General features: G+C 37.5%; 1 protein-coding gene across 2 annotated transcripts in view; it reads left to right on the top strand.

The window, feature by feature from the left end:
* The window catches only part of LOC148950190 (uncharacterized), a 117,930-nt gene that overhangs the window by 70,382 nt on the left and 30,835 nt on the right, over positions 1-16,713 (top strand). For both annotated transcript variants that reach the window (XM_089091498.1, XM_089091499.1), the window contains exons 6-8: positions 4,364-4,434; positions 7,889-8,079; positions 11,134-11,312. In XM_089091498.1, the coding sequence (XP_088947624.1) occupies positions 4,364-4,434; positions 7,889-8,079; positions 11,134-11,312 (441 nt within the window). The remainder of the gene's footprint in view (positions 1-4,363; positions 4,435-7,888; positions 8,080-11,133; positions 11,313-16,713) is intronic.

Here is a 16,713-nt window from a genome sequence, read left to right as displayed (position 1 = left end):
TTGAGATATAAATGCTTTAAAAATTTAAGCATACAGCTTAAGGTAATAATCAGCAGTTGTTCTCAGCCAGTTTATTAACGCTTCTCACTACACTTTTTCCGCAAATTTTAAAATTTAACTTTGCATGGGCCATCTACTAAGTTGCAGCTACCATTGCAGCCATGAAAGCCAGACATCGCCTAGACACGACCAAATTTGTAACAATTCCATTTTTAAATTTCACTATCTGTAGGCTTTTTACAAGGAAGTGAAAATTTTTATAGGCTCTTTAGGCTCTTGTAAGGTTGTAGCCACCGTTGCAATATTGGACCATACATCACTTTTGCAAAGCGAACTTTCTCACCCTGTAAAGGCACATTCGCAAAGCAAAACTTGTTACTATGTCACCAGTGTAAACTCTTTTAGGTTCCATTTCATGTTTATCGTTTGTCTTGGAATTTGAAAACTACATAAATAAGTTTTATGTGTACGATGCAACAGTCTGAACAAACAACTGAAGGTTGCTTTTACCCGGATTACTACGTCCACATAGTTTCTGCTTTGATTACCTTGAATGATTTCCTGCTGCCACAAGCCGTCCATAAGATCGTCCTTTGACTGCCGTAAGAAACATCTTACCCAAAGATTAAACAAAACCAAAAATCTTGTGCGGCATTTGGTTCTAAAACTAAATGCTCTGTAAGGTCTCTTATAAGACTGGAATCTCATTAATTCGCAACTAAAACAGCATCACTAATCCCTACCATATTGAACTGAGATCTGATGGGGTTGGGATACCAACAATCTATATATTCCCTCGTAGTGGTCGAACCAAACTCGGACACCAAGAGCCATAGCTGTAGCAATCGACAAGTATTGGCTGAACTCTTCCAGCCCACATAGTAATTAGACTGAACACTCAATATTTACAAAATTATTCCCCTCACAACAGAAGTCGGTTTAGGTACAGTCCCTAAAAAGTTTCAACAGTGAGGTCAGCTCTTACTTTTCGTCATGTTCTATTCGACATCTCCTTTTGGTAGCCATCCCGATAGCTCGAATTCAGGGACCCACTCCCTTTTAGAGGCTGGATAGGCCCTGCAACCGAAAGACCAAAAGATTGACACTAACGGTTTACATTTCACCGAATTATGTTGAGATCCAGCAACCTGCAACCTCTTTAGATGTCCTGGATCCTACCGAAGGCATGAGCCCTCCTATGTGGAGGTCGGAGTGAATCTGGACCCCGAATAGCCAAAATTCTAACCATTGTTCAATTTTTATGAAACCTGACAGCCGTAGCAGAAATCCTGATTGTGCCAAACTCCTGTCCCAAAAAAATGGGATTTGAGCTGAACACTGAAATGCTACAAACAGAACTATAACTCTTGTTTTCCAGAAATTTTGACTGAGATCTGACTGCTTGCTCTGGTAAATATTGTGGTGGCAAGACTTTGGGGACTCTCTTCCTCATGAAGCCATGACTGGGCACTTACTCCCAAATGGAACAGATAGGACATCTACCTTTAATTACCGCCAAGTCTTGTTTGAGATTTGGCCAACATTTTTGGAAGATAGAATGAAGAAAATAATTTAGGGACCTTCCTTCTCCTATTGGGGTCAGATCAGGTTTGAACCGAGAATAGGCACCGTGGAAATTATGTCTGAGCCTCCATCAGCTTTTCTTGAAGTCCTAAGACTGTTCTGGTAGATGTCCTGATGACAAAAATTTAGACCCCCTCTGCTTACCATTCCCCTCCCATATATATGTATGTATATATTCTTCATCTGGTTGAGACCTAACAAATTTTTCTAGTAGAGGAGCTGAGGATAAAATTTTAGGGAGTATCTTCTCCCTCTTCCTATTGATGTTGGATTAGGTTTGGACTCAAATATGCGCAATGTGGGAATTAGCTTTCACGTTCATCAAACTTATGTAAAATCCGACAATCGGTTTTAGTAGATATCCTGACTAAGGGAATTTGGCCTCCTTCCCCTATTTCCCAAAGACATAGGGTGGTTGCCTTAAAGGACGCTAGCTCTTACCCCTAGCCAAGTTTGATTGAAACCCGCCGACCTGCTCTTGTAGACGTGGTGACAAGGATCTTTAACCACGATAGAGGTTGGATCGGGCACTGGACCCCCCAAAGGCATGGCTAGGACACTTATCGTTGCTTCCCAAACAGTGATGTTGAGATCTGGCAGCCCCATTTGGTAGATTTTAGATGTAATAATGAAAATAATTCATGGACTCCTCCCCCCTAAAGCCAAAGAGTGTTAGGACGCTAAAAACCACAACTTAGAAATTAGTTCTCACCTTTCGTCAATTTTTTTTTTTTTGAAATCTGACAGCCTGTTCATGTAGATGTTACGATTGCAGAAGGGGGTTGGACCTACCTTTTTTTGGAAATTTAACAAAATATTGTTTGTAACATTCATTAGCAAAAAGATGGGATTTCCAACAGCTACAAAACATGGATATTCCAACAACTTAAAAGATATACATCTAACTTGAATTTCCTCTGCCCTTTTTGAATTCTATTTTGTTTTTGAATTTTCATTTTGATTAAAAGCAAACTGGCTGGATATCTTCTATCTTTTCAATTTTCTTTTTTCTTTCTTAAAGGCTAACAAATTGGGTTTCCTCTGCTGTTGCTTAATTTTCATTTTGTTGAAACATAAGTAAGTTGGATCTCTTCTACCCTTGCCGAGTTCTTAAGCCTAGCAGGTTAAAATTCCTACCTATTTTGTTTCCCTCGCTAATCTTGTTGTACCTCGATAAATATACCCTGTAAGTACTTCATTTATGTGCCTGTAAAATGTGGAATTTTGCCAACAAAAATACACACAAAAAAGTAAACAGCTTTCGACTTAACTCTATTTCCTACAATTTTTACGTCAAGTTTACAAATTTTAAGATGAAGATGGCTTACCTTAAACCCAAATTGTACAACTGGTCCAGAATTTTAACGAAAAATCTAAATAATTCTTCACAGAAATTTCAAAATGTCTGAATTTGGTGTGAAACTTTTTTTAGTGAAATATTCTGAAGTCGCTTTGTCCATGTATTTTAACAGGTGCGGATGACATTATTTGGTGAGCCTTGATTTGGGAATTTCTTGACATCTTTGTTTGATAGAATATTTCTTTTTTTCTTTCTGGGCATTTTTAGCGACTTAAGAAACTAATTTACATGACGTCCAGCGCAGAAGTAAGTTTTTTTTTGGGAACAGGCACAACTTCGAAAAAAAGCGCGAACTGTGTTAATGTGCGAACTATATGGAAAAAATGTGAGAATTAGCTATGTTTCGAGGTGGGGGGTGCAGAACCGAAAACCCCCGTCTGGGTATGTGCCAGCACGGCATACACATTAACATAATAAGTAAAGATTATCAATAGCCCCTTGAGAAAAAAAAATAATAGCTTTAATGATATCAGGGCATAAATTATCATGAACATTTCAAATGACTTGTAGAAACACAAAAAAAATCGTTTTAACGGATACTACAACTACAGCTACAGCTCATCCACGCAAAAGCAAAATATGTGTTTTGTTTACATTAAAAAAAAAATATTCGGCAGTAATTCGGGAAATACAAATAAGTCAAAAAGTAAATTACCACAACAAAAGTCAAAAGGAATGAAGGGCTTCAGATGTTAGAAAACGTACGGATATTTATGTGGAGAAGAGTAAGAGGCTTTAACCGAAATTTAAACTTGAAAACGGGGAAAGCTATTTTAGAAAGTAAAGTTTTTTCTATATTTAAACTTTCTGCTTAAAACACAAATTTCATCTTAAAGATCTTCTTTAAAAAAAACTATATTTACAGTATGTGTTTAAATTTACTATTGTATGTGCACAGACTATTAAAAGATTTTTACGCTCCAAGAACCTTTGGTGTCCACGTGCTGTTCTTTTATTTTACAATTACAACAAAAGAGAATTTATTGAGGAAGGTCTAAAGCGTCTTAATGTTTGATCTCATTTTGCTTGTCGGATTTTGTAACGCCAGGTCCAGGTACAGTACTTTCCGTTCCCTATAAAACATTATATCATTGCTATTGTAATTTGTGTATTCGGTATCAGTTTGTCGTTTGGTTATTACATCTTTTGATGTGCTTTGTGTGTAATGCTCAGTTGCTCAATGTATTCACGTCAAGTTTTCTGTTTGACCTTCAAGCATGGGTGCCGCCAGAGAAGAGGGGGATGCCTTTTCCTGGGAAACGAGAATATTTCAAAATTTATAAAAAGAGAAAATTGAGAAATACTCCCATTTAAAGCTTGGTAAATACAAAGTTCTTGGTAATATGGAAATTTCCTGGTGGCGCTCATACCTTCAAGGTCTTGGTGCTTTTTCCTAACTTGTATTGTCTTAAATTGCAGGGTTTATGGGTCCTATTCAATGCCCCCTTACTTTGCTGAATGTGATCGTCCTACTTTTAGAGGCAATTACGGTAAGTGCTAATAGAAATTTTATTATTCTGATATGCTATGCTGATCAGACCTCTAAGTCAAGGTCCCCGTGAAATGTTTCAACACATGCGATAATGTCTGTCGGGTTGAACTCTAACCCTTTAAAGGTGCATCAAAAGTGGCAGCTGCTAATTCTGGCCTAATTTTAATTGAAGTCCAATTTGCCATTCTTGTGGATGCGAAGTATAAATATGCAGTCCTTGCCTCGCAGAGGTCTGGCCACAAATGCCCTACTGTTAAGGATTTAGGGACTCCATCCCATCGCGTAGCACAAAAAGCTCAGTACAAAAAGCTGGGACCCTAACTCTTACTTCCCGCGATGTTGTGCTGAGATCCGACAACCTGTTCTAATATACAAGCTAAAACCTGCCCTTTTTTTTAAATATGGGTGTATTTTATGGAGGCTTTCGATCTAGAGTTTTTTTCTAGGCTAATGATTGTTTAGGTTGACCAAAAACAAGCAGTAACCTATAACAATTGCAAATATATTTTATTATTATTATTCTGAATTCTTCTCAACAACACATGGATTCTAAATGTTTAATATGGGGAAATGCCTATTAAACAGGTAAAAACTCGTTAAATCTCACTTAAAATGTTTAATTCTGAGTTAAACTTACAAATTTGGGTCTCTAAGCTCCCATGGCCTACGAATTTGTAATTCTTGCCCTGAAAAAGCTAGTTATTGTATAATAAAACCAGCCTAACTTTTGCACTGGTACTTGTATGCTGTAGATACGCTCGAATAAAGCGCTACTAAGTCAGTCTAGCCCTTAAGCCATAAGACATGTGTTGTGTTTTTACGTGGGATTTTAGGTGAAATACTATTTTATTTTTAGTTGTCTAGCTTTAATTATGATCCCAAGACCTTTACTATATACTCCATATAGCACTATTTTGAGTGATCTGCCTCAGCATGTACTTTTTGGGCAGAATAAACCTTATGAACAGGCCCTGGAAGAAAGGAGAATGACATAATCTCAATATAGCATGTGTTTTGCATTCCGACCACGCGAAATCCAAGTCGTCTCTGGTTTCCTTTTGCTCCAGACTTGGAGTCTAGCAAAATTAGTCTAGCAGGAGTCTAGCAAGTAAAAAAAAATCTTTTCTGTCTAAAATGCCGCACTAAAACACAATATCTACGCTGAGTTCAGTGTTGAAATTGGAAAATAATGAATGCCTACGCTTAGGGGATAATAATGACTTCGAAACAGTTTTAACTGGAATTGTATAACACAAAAAATAAAACTATAGCAAATATGGTGAAGTCAGGACTGATTAGCTGGTGGCAGCGAAATGAAAGCGGTCATTCATTATTAGAAGTTGAAGTCAACGTGTTTTTGGCTTGCTCACATTTTTGATTTTAAGATGCTTTTGTACAGCAGTTTAGCTGCGTGTTTTTTTTTTTTTTTGCTATGGTTCTGTACTTTGGTTCTGAATGTGGTGTATATTATGAGCTTACTAGTCAAACAGCCTGTCGGACCACAGGCACAAAAATGAAAGAAAACGTTGCGTATGCTGTTTTTGACGGAAGGAGAATAATGTAGGTTACTTGTCGGTTATTGGAAACACATTCAAGAATTACGCTTAGGTTACATCTCAGAAAAGCGGTTTCAAATCTAAAAAATAAAGTGATGGATGATACAATGCATTGAACGTAGACAGAATGCATTAGGCTTGTATAATTTGCAAGGCCGTATCCGGGGGGGGGAGGGTACCCGGTTTGAACCCCTCCCCCCCCCCCCCGAAATGTTTGTTTTACTCGTAAAAAGGTAACAAAAATGGACATAAACAAATTTTGTATACGTTTTTTGAGGTTTTTTATGTACCCCCCTAAAAAACATTAGTGACCCCCCCCCCCCCCAACAAAAATCCTGGATGCGCTTCTGATAATTTGGGCTATATATTTGCACATTAGGGGGGGGGGGGTGCTGGTTAGACTAGGTTACGTTAGGTTGGTTTGGGTTAGTTTGGGTTGGGTTAGGCTGGGTTTCCATAATTTTGCTTCTAAAGTGTTATTTTATCATCCCGTTTTGTTATTTTTCATTAGGATCAACTTCACTTTTTGGATGTGTGTTCCAATAACCGACAAGTACCGAAAGTAGTTTACCCTCTGTTATATTCTTTTGTGCCCAGGGTGATCCTGTTGATCCAACCTTAGCTGCAAAGTCTCTTTTTCAGAAGCTAGCACCCTGAACAAATGTGTATTGAACTGGTGCTAATTAACTGCAAGCTCTCGACCGACCAGAGCTTGTAACTTGCTAGTTTCGTAGACCCGAGCTAGCAAGGGGTAGACTAGGATAGTTACGATTAAATGAAGATTCTGATGGTTCATGAACGAGGAAAATATAGGTTATATCTTGATTACATATATATATATATATATATATATATATATATATATATATATATATATATATATATATATATATATATATATATATATATATATATATATATATATATATATATATATATATATTGGTCTGTCCCAAAGCGATCTGGTCTGTCCCAAAGTACCGGGTAAAAGTGACCTACCAATTATATATAAGGTAGATGCTCACCGTGATTATTAACCTAAAGTACACATTGGTGGGAACATAGAATGTAAATCTTGGGCGCTAAATTCTTATTTGTTAAATGGTATTAATCTGTTTGAAAATTAAATCGGCTGTAATTTGCCAGGACTAATAAATAATTATGAGACGTGTTTGCTGTAATAATGTTTGATAAATGCCAACTGTAAAACTGAGGTAGGGCCATAAGAAATATTTAAAAATGTATTTCTTAATTCCGACTGTTGGGCGGTTGTGCATGTGGGGAGCTTTGCTATTTGGGAGTTATTCAATGAAGAATCAAATGAGTCATACGTTTTTAGGGTGAAGAGTCATTTAGATGGAGTTATTTAGAGTTATTTAGATCCATTCTATAGCCTACCATTGTGTACATTTCAATTTGTGTTAAGCTTGAACCAATGAATGCAAGAGCTGCGAGCAAAAGGTCGGTATTTTCCGTATATACTTGTTTAATTGCAGCTACTAGTTTTCCTCTGAACCGGGTGCTATTTGAGAGAAGGGCAAGTGGACCCCCACCCCTCCGGTGGCTTAAATGCTTATAAAGTATGTTTTAACGAGTGAGTGACTTGCTCCAAAATGGTTTTGAAACTTAATTTTAGGTAGCTTTTCCTCTTTGTACATTTGAGGCTCTTTCTTCCTCCTCCCCCTTCTCTCCTCCTAAATTCCCATGTCAAAGTTACTTGTATTTATAGACACGGCTGGGATCTAAAGAATTACTATGTTTGATATTTGATCAGAATTAGGACCATTGGTTGAGTTTTAGTTATATGAAGCCTACAAAAAGGCTGTGAGTGGAACAAGCTTGAAAGTTAAATAGATTCAGCAGTAGTGAATTACCTTGCTTATTCTTGTTTTACAGGGATGCCTTCCAGTTCACCGTTGAGCAGCCTTTCACCGGCTTCCAACAGTTTCGGCCACAACCAACCTCAAATATCTCCTCAACTTTCCAAAGAGGCCCGTTTATTCGGCTACCCACTGGAATTAGTCAACCAAGACATGAACGGGTTTCGTCCGTTACAAGATATGGCAACCCAGCAAATGCCATGTCAGGTAATATTGTTATTTTTCTATTCGATTTAAATTCAGAAGTTTCTATTCGATCTGATTTTCGTAAACCTTGGTTTTTGGATAAGTAATACTGCAGAGAAGCTCTCCTTATTAGCAATCACATTTAGAACAAAAAAAAAATCCTCACACAGAGGCAAGTTCACAATTATTTGTCTTTATGCAAGTTTTATAATGTTTTAAGTAATAGTTTTCATGCCATTGCACTCGTCTTCTACTATTTTTGGAGAAACAAAACCAGCTTTCTTTCTAATTTTATTCCTCTGTCGCAAGCCCAGCAACTGAGCAACGGCCGTTTTCGCTAGTTTTCACTATCTGTATCTATGGAGTTTTCTTTGTTTAAGACTTTCCGTCGACATATAGCATTAGAATTTGAGTAGAGAATAGATTGTAAATGACGTAGGTTCAGTTTATAGCGGTGGCGACGGGACATTTTGTCAATCTTCTGTTAAAGTTGAATAAAAAATAAGAAGATTTTCAACTGCAAGTAAGGAGTAACATTAAAACTTAAAACAAATAAGAATTATTCTGTATTTGTGGAGAAAGGCTGCCTCTTCCCCAATCCCTTTCTTTTTACTCTGAAGTTTTTTAGTGCTTCTTATTCCGATTAAACGGCACTTGTGTGGAGTCTTCTTAAAGAATTGGGGCAAGAAGTCAAACTTTAGAGTAAAGAGTGAGAGATTGAGGAGGGGGCAGACTCCCTTCATATACGAAATAATTCCGGTTCGTTTTTTAGTTGTAATGTTTCTCATTACTTGCAATTGAAAAACCTTTTATTTTAAATCTAATTTCTGATCGTCTTTCAAATGATGACAGGGAATATGCCTCCCCTATCGGTGAACAATTTCCCCCGAAATCCCCTCTGAAAATTTTCACAGCCACTGGAAAATTCTCCTTACTTTCATTAAAAAAAAACAAACTTGTTTTTCATTGAATTTCGGATTGTTTTTTTAAGTCATACCGGAAATCCTCCCTCTGTGGGAAGCTTTCCTGGAAAATCCCCTCTTGCAATGGAAAGCTCCTCTCACGGAAAATTTCGCTCTGAAAATTCACCCCGCGGGAAATCCGTAGTAAAATTGAACAGCTGAAGAGAAATAAAACAAATAAAAAGAATTTCGTATATAAATTCTGAAAAATTCTCTCAATAGAAAATCCTCCCCCCGCAGAAAATTGCCGTATATTTCCCAGCAACATATACTATATGCAAACATTGGGCAAATCGCATATTTATGGCCCTTTCCCCAGAGGTTGTGCGGGTCATGTCTTCCTCAGAGGCATAGTTATTGGACCTTTGAAATATACTGAGCCAAATGGCTGTCTCAAAATTTTGATCGGATGTCTTTTGGGGAAAAAGGGCGTGGAAGAGGGGGCTAGTTACCCTCCGATCTTTTTGGCCACTTTAAAATAGCACTAGAACTTTTAATTTTGGTTCGAATGAGCATTCTCTCTCCCAATCTCTTGGGACTATTGGGATTGATACGATCACCCCTGAAAAAAAAAATGCATCCGCTATCTTTCTTCAGGTAAAAAATATACAATCCCACGTTTTTTAGATAGGAGCTTGAAATCTCTATTGTAGATGATATGCTGAATCTGATGATGTGATTTTCATTAAAATTACTTGACTGTTTGGGAGTGCCCCCATTTTTTGGTAAATTTGGTAAAAAAAAAATTTCAGGCTCTTAGCTTTTGACGGATAACATTAAACCTTTTGTGCTTAATATGTTTGGAATTAGCATAAAAGTCCATTTTTTTATGTTATGATTGCTATCAAAATTCCTTCTTTTAGAGTAGCGGTTACTTTTGGGCCGAGGCGCTCCTTACTTACAGTTCGTTACCACGAACTGTTTAGGTGTAGACTATGCTTTCCTTTCTTGCATATGCTTAAGAAAGATTGCGATTGGTTTGCGAAAATACGTCACAGATGTAAAACAATGAAATTGAAGCTATTTTTTTTTTACCACGAAATTATTGAACAGTAACGTCTCTTTTTCCCTCTGATATAACATTGTAAAAGTGTTCAGTAAAATGGCTTGTTGAACATATATAAATGCTATTTTTTTTTGTTTTTGAAGAGGCAATCCTTCGTGAAAGTAACGAGTGCTATTTGAAACCGGCTTCGCGTGTGAAATTTGTCTAAGTTAAAGGTTTATTTTCTCTGTGCAAGTTTTCTTGATTTGCTTTTGCATCTGTTTATATTGAAAAACACAGAAAAAGCATAAAAAGATGTGAAAATTGAAAAATTCTCCGGTTTTCTAAGCAAGCTCAGGTCATTCAGAAGAAAAGTTTTAAGTAATGTTATGCTTCTGCCTTGATGAGTGGGTATATCTGAAAGTAGGTTTCCATAGAACCGTGGTCAACCTCTTTAGGTTGAAGGGCTTCCTAAACTTTTATAATCTGGACATTTATCGAAAGAGGTTGTCCAATCTGAGCCAATCTTGATTAGAGATAACATCTATTGTCCTAACTTGTCTTTTTGGAGGATCAGGGATTAATCTGCCCTGTGTATGGAGGAGGGTTGGGAGGGCATTTAAATCATACCCATCATGTGACTATAAAAATGGCGTAGTTGCTGCCAATCTTACTTCTATGTAGGGGGGGGGGTGAGGGCCATCTACACTTAATCAGAGTCGCTACCAAAACTACCAAACTAGAAAAAAATTGGTAAAAATGCGTAGTTATTGCATCTAGTTTCAGTGCTCGATTGAAGCTCTGTCTTGGAACAGGTATATTTTGTCATCCTTATCCATAAATATGGCCCTGGAACCTCCACTAAATTTGCTTGGGGATATAGCTTTTAATATGTCCGTGCCTTTAGAGTGCTCAAATTCAATCTAATAAACATTGTAACTTGTGTTGCTCTTTGTAACACTAACTTGTAAAGCCTTGGCACTGGAGGTCTAGTTGTCCAATTATATTGTTTATTTGAGTTTTCTTTGGTTTTACAATCTATTCAAGTCTCTACCTAATACACTAATTCTCATTAGAATCGAAAATGAGGATAAAATGATAGTTCTCATCTTGTATGTTCTTACCTAGGTCCAAGCTCCTTCTCAGAATGGCCAAAGCTGGGGAAGCCATTGTATTCCACCGCAGCTAGATCCTTGGAGACGGAGAACGGAATCGGCCCCGAATCAAATGTTAATTCAGCATGAAGACCAAAAGAAAGACACGCTACCACCTGCTCAGAAACCCATCCAACAGGACAAAATTAAGACGTATGGCTTTCACTCTTTTTAAATATTGCAAATACTCCCAATCCCCAGTCTTTCTCAGGTTTTGTACCAGTTCTGCCCTAGTCACACTAGTGCTGCATCTATTGAACGAGCTTGTCTTAGATACAGTATTAGTAGGCTGAGTATTAAGTTTGAAAGCTGATCCTGCCTAACTTTATTGACTGTAATCGTGGGTAATTTTGTTTTCACCCAATGGTTCACCCAAACGTTCCTTTAAAATATCTAAAAAATACTCCTTATAAGGGATAGAGTATTCTTGGTCTATACAGGTTTATAGGTTGGGGGGGGTGGTTGTCAATTCTTTTGTGATGAGATCCATTTTCAGCGCCTAGTATCCATCTAAGCAGACATAAAAGCAGGAATTTCTTTGGGGGCCAATAAAAAAAAAGAAAAACGTTTGATAAGGGCCCAGAAATTTGGGAAAATTTAGGATCCCCCCCTCCATCTGCGCACATGCCTGCCTCTATGTGGTCGCTCCCCAACCTGGGATAATGAAAAGACAATTGGCGGCGGTTCCATAGATAAGGGGTCATAATCGGTCTTAAAGACAATGAATTAAAAATGATTTTTTTTCTGATGAACGTAAAGAACGAAGATGAAACAAAAAATATTGCTTCGCAATTTATGCGACATAAATCTGAAATATTGTTTCAAATAAACTGACTATATTTCCCTTAATTTATAGAATTTTGAAGAAAAAAAAACAAACTAACTCTTCACTGTAACCACAAAATCAACGCAACAATACACGCTTAAGAGCAGAAGGGGGCTTCTGCTCTTAAGTACCCTGTCGAAAAAAAAGACTAATTTATAAGGCTCTCAGTAGTCTTTCGCCGGTTATGAAATCAGTAAATTTTAGTATTCAATTTTAATTCTCTCAAACCTCAAGTAAGGTCTTTTTTTAATTAATTCTTGTTCGTTTTTAAATATATATATACAATAACCCTTATACAAAGATTTTTGTTGAAAGGTGATGAAACTAAAGAAGTCAAATGAGTTTTTTGTTTTATATATATATATATATATATATATATATATATATATATATATATATATATATATATATATATATATATATTTATATATGACAGAATAGATGGGAAATATATAATTTGGGCTATATATTTGCACATAAGGGGGGGGGGTAAAGTATTTGGACTTTTTTAAGTCAGAAAGCAATTGTTACTTCATAATATGAAGAATAATTGTACCTAACACATTTGCATGCGTACCCGCTATACTTTACCCCCCCCCCCTAATGTGCAAATATACAGCCCAAATTTATTTCTAAACTAACGAAGCAACCGGTTTGTTCTTGATTTTTACACATCTTAAACTTGAGTGAGTGGCGTATAATACACAAGTACCGGAATTTTTCATGGTGAGAGATCCGGATTTCCCGTGATTATTTAAAAACGATCAGAAATTAAATTTAAAAGAACAATGTTTTTTCAACTGAAAGTATGGAGCAACATCAAAACTTAAAACGAACAGAAATTATTACATATATGAAATGAGTTGCCCCTTCCACAAGACCTTACTCTTTACGCTAAAGTTTTATCTTCTTGTTCTAATTCTTTAAGAACGATTCCTGAAACACAACGGCCGTTTAATTAGAATAATAATCTTTGTTTTAAAATTTTATGAAAAAAAAACACAACTTTGGCGTCAAGAGTGAGGTGTTGAGGAGGAGGCAACCCCTTTCACATACGTAATAATTTCTGTTCGTTTTAAGGTTTGATGTTGCTCCTTACTTTCAGTTTAAAAATTGGTTTTTTCTTTATTTTATTACTTACAGATAGTATTTGTTAATGGGAAACGTAGGGAACAGGTTTTTTAAAGATAAGTAAAGAGCCTCATTAAACCGAAAATGAGCAGAAATAAAGTCAAATAACCTTCAAAGTAAAAACCATGGAGTCTTAATAGAAAAAAAAGATATCAAATAATTTTTATGAAAAAGACTATAAGTAGAGATGGGGGTCCGACTCCGGGACGAGACCCCTGCTGCCACCTACAACTTTTTTTGCACCCCATATATGGGTATAGCCTCCCTAGGGAGAAAGATTACGTAATGGGGTCAATGACCTCTTTTTCCAAGGTCGATTTATTTGATGTTTCTATGTGTAATAACTCCGGAACGAAGGTTGCACATGCGCATTGAATTCTAACGGGAACAATGTTATTGATCTAGGAGTCGAGGGGGAAGTGAATTTCCGAGAACTTGATTGCGTAATCAAAGTGTGTCAACAACAACAACATCAACCTTGACATTCGCTGAGAGCGTGCACTTACAACAACAACAGCAACATCGACCTTGGAACACCTGTGCTGTCGACCTCAATTCACCTATCGTGAATCAATAATTCCCCTTAGAAACAACAAATTAATTTCCCCTTTTTGACAGATCAATCAATCAATGACATCATCTGTCAGACTTTAAAAATTTTCGCCTAGAAACATTTCTCCAGGAATAGATCCAAATCATTAATGTCTTTGCCTCGGGAACAGTTCTACTGGTTGAACTCCAAAGGATATTAATAACCAAAGGCCATGGAAACAATTAGGCAAGAAACATCTTAGCGATGAATTGTTTTAGCGCGCGAAAAGGTTTCATATTAATTTGAAATGCGTTAGCGCAGAGATGCCAATAACAAAGGAACACGCTGAATTTACGTTTAGGGATTATTTGGGCGAAACCGTTTTAGACAGGTTCTGGAACTATTTCGGCGAAACAGATAGAGACATTTTAAAAGAAGATTTTTGAAGAGATTTTAGAAGAGAATTTAATGGTGAAACTCTGTGGTCGTTATAATACACAAGTTTCATTTCAACAGTGTTGTGAGGTCCTCTAACCCAACCCCAAAGGGTTCCAATCCTCCTACCCCAACCCCGAAGGAAGCCCCCCGGTCCTCAAAGGCCCCCCAAGTTCCCAAAGGCCCTCCACCAGTCCCCAAATGTCCCCCAGGCCCCCAACTGCCCCCCCCCGGACACTCAAAGGCCCCCCAAGCTCCCAAAGGGCCACCGGCGCCCCAAAGGCCCACCCAGACCCCCAAATGCCATCCCCGGGCCCCCCAAAGGCACATCGAGCTCCCAAAGGACCAACGGGGTCCCAAAAGCCCTCCACCGGTCCCCAAATGTCCCCCAGGCACCCAAAGGCCCTCCCGGTGCCCCAAACACCCACCCCCACCCCCCCATTCCCACCCCGGACCCCAAAGCCCCACCCCCCGGCCCCCAAGGGCCCCCCGAGCTCCCAAAGGACCACCGACCCTCAAGGGACCCACAGACCCTCCAAGGCTCTCCCCGAGCACCCGTCTTTCGTTGATGTGTGTTGTCTGAAACCTATGATTTGGGATGTGTAGTTTGCTACTTCAGGCCTTTCTGAGCTAAGGTTTCCTAGTATTTCCTAGGTGAATGTTGTCTGAAACCAATAGTTTGGGATGAGTAGTTTGCTATTTCAGGCTTTTATGAGATAGGTTTCTTAGCCTTTCGTTGGTGTGTGTTGAGTGAAACTTATGATTTGGGATATGTAGTTTGCTATTTTTGACTTTTCTGAGTTGGATTTCTTAGTCTTTCATAGGTGTGTGGTGTCTGAAACCTATGATTTGGGATGTGTAGTTTGCTATTTTCAACTTTTCTGAGCTGGATTTCTTAGCCTTTCATAGGTATGCGTTGTCAGAAAATTATGATTTGGGATGTATAGTTTGCTATTTCAGGCTTTTCTGAGCTAAGGTTTTCTAGTATTTCGTAGGTGAATGCTGTCTGAAACTTATGATTTGGGATATGTAATTTGCTATTTCCGACTTTTCATAACCGGATTTCTTAGTCTTTCGTAGGTGTGTGGTGTCTGAAACCTATGATTTGGGGTGTGTGGGTTGCTATTTTTTTGACTTTTCTGAGCTGGATTTCTTAGCCATTCGTAGGTGTGTGTTGACTGAAACCTATGATTTGGGATGGTTAATTTGCTATTTTTGACTTTTCTGAGCTAGATTTCTTAGCCTATCATATGTGTGTCCGTTCAGAAAATTATGATTTGGGAGGTGTAGTTTGCTTTTTGGACTTTTCAGAGCTAGGATTCTTAGTCACTCATAGGTGTTTGTTGTCTGAAACTTCGAGTTTGGGATGAGTAGTTGGCTATTTCAGACTTTTCTGAGCTAAGGTTTCTTAGTATTTCGTAGGTGAATGCTGTCTGAAACTTATGATTTGGGATATGTAAATTACTATTTCGGGCTTTTCTGAGTTGGATTTCTTAGTCTTTCATAGGTGTGTAGTGTCTGAAACCTATGATTTGGGATGTGTAGTTTGCTATTTTCGACTTTTCTGAGCTAGGTTTCTTAGCCTTTCATAGGTATTTTTGTGTCATAAACTTCCTTTTTGGAATGAATAGTTTTATAGGTCAAGATCGTCTGAGCGCAGGTTTTTTCGTATTTCGTTAGTGAAAGATGCCTGCAAAATAGTTTAGGATGTTAAGTTTTCTGCGATCAACTTTTATTAACTGGAGTTTATATCATTTCATCGGTGTAAAATGTCTGAAATCAATGAGTTTGGATGTGTGGGATTACTCTTTCAGCCTGTTATGAGCTGGAGTTCTTATTATTTCATAGGTGTGTAGTGTCTGAAACCTATGATTTGGGGTGGAGGGATTGCTACTTTTGACTTTTCTGAGCTGGATTTCTTAGCCTTTCATAGGTGTTTGTTGTCTGAAACATATAGTTTGGGATGACTAGTTTGCTATTTTTGACTTTTCTAAGCTAGGTTTCTTAGCCGTTCATAGGTGAGTGTTGTCTGAAAGCTATGATTTGGGATATGTAATTTGCTATTTCTGACTTTTCATAACCGGATTTCTTAGTCTTTCGTAGGTGTGTGATGTCTGAAACCTATGATTTGGGGGTGTGTAGGTTGATATTTTTTGACTTTTCTGAACAGGATTTCATAGTTATTCGTAGGTGTGTGTTGACTGAAACCTATGATTTGGGATGGTTAATTTGCTATTTTTGACTTTTCTAAGCTAGATTTCTTAGCCTTTCATAGGTCTGTCCTTTCAGAAACTTATGATTTGGGAAGCACACGAAAACTTACATGCACACAAAAACTTAAAATCACAAGAAAAATTACATTCCAAAAAAAAATTACATTCACAAAAAAACTTACACACACACACACACACACACACACACAAAACTTACACACACAAAAACACTAAAAATCACAAACACACTCAAAAAATTAAACACACAAACAAAAACAAACACAAAAAAAAACGCACACAAAAAAAAAAACATAAACACAAAAAAAATCACACACACACTCACAAAAACTAACACACACACACACTCACAAAAATAACACATACACACACGAAAACTTACACACACTCGCCAAAACT

The sequence above is a fragment of the Artemia sp. Qi Xiang Cuo genome, chromosome 7 (assembly GCF_049724085.1).
Source record: "Artemia sp. Qi Xiang Cuo chromosome 7, ASM4972408v1, whole genome shotgun sequence".
Taxonomy (NCBI): domain Eukaryota; kingdom Metazoa; phylum Arthropoda; class Branchiopoda; order Anostraca; family Artemiidae; genus Artemia; species Artemia sp. Qi Xiang Cuo.
This window is presented reverse-complemented; position numbering and strand designations above follow the sequence as displayed.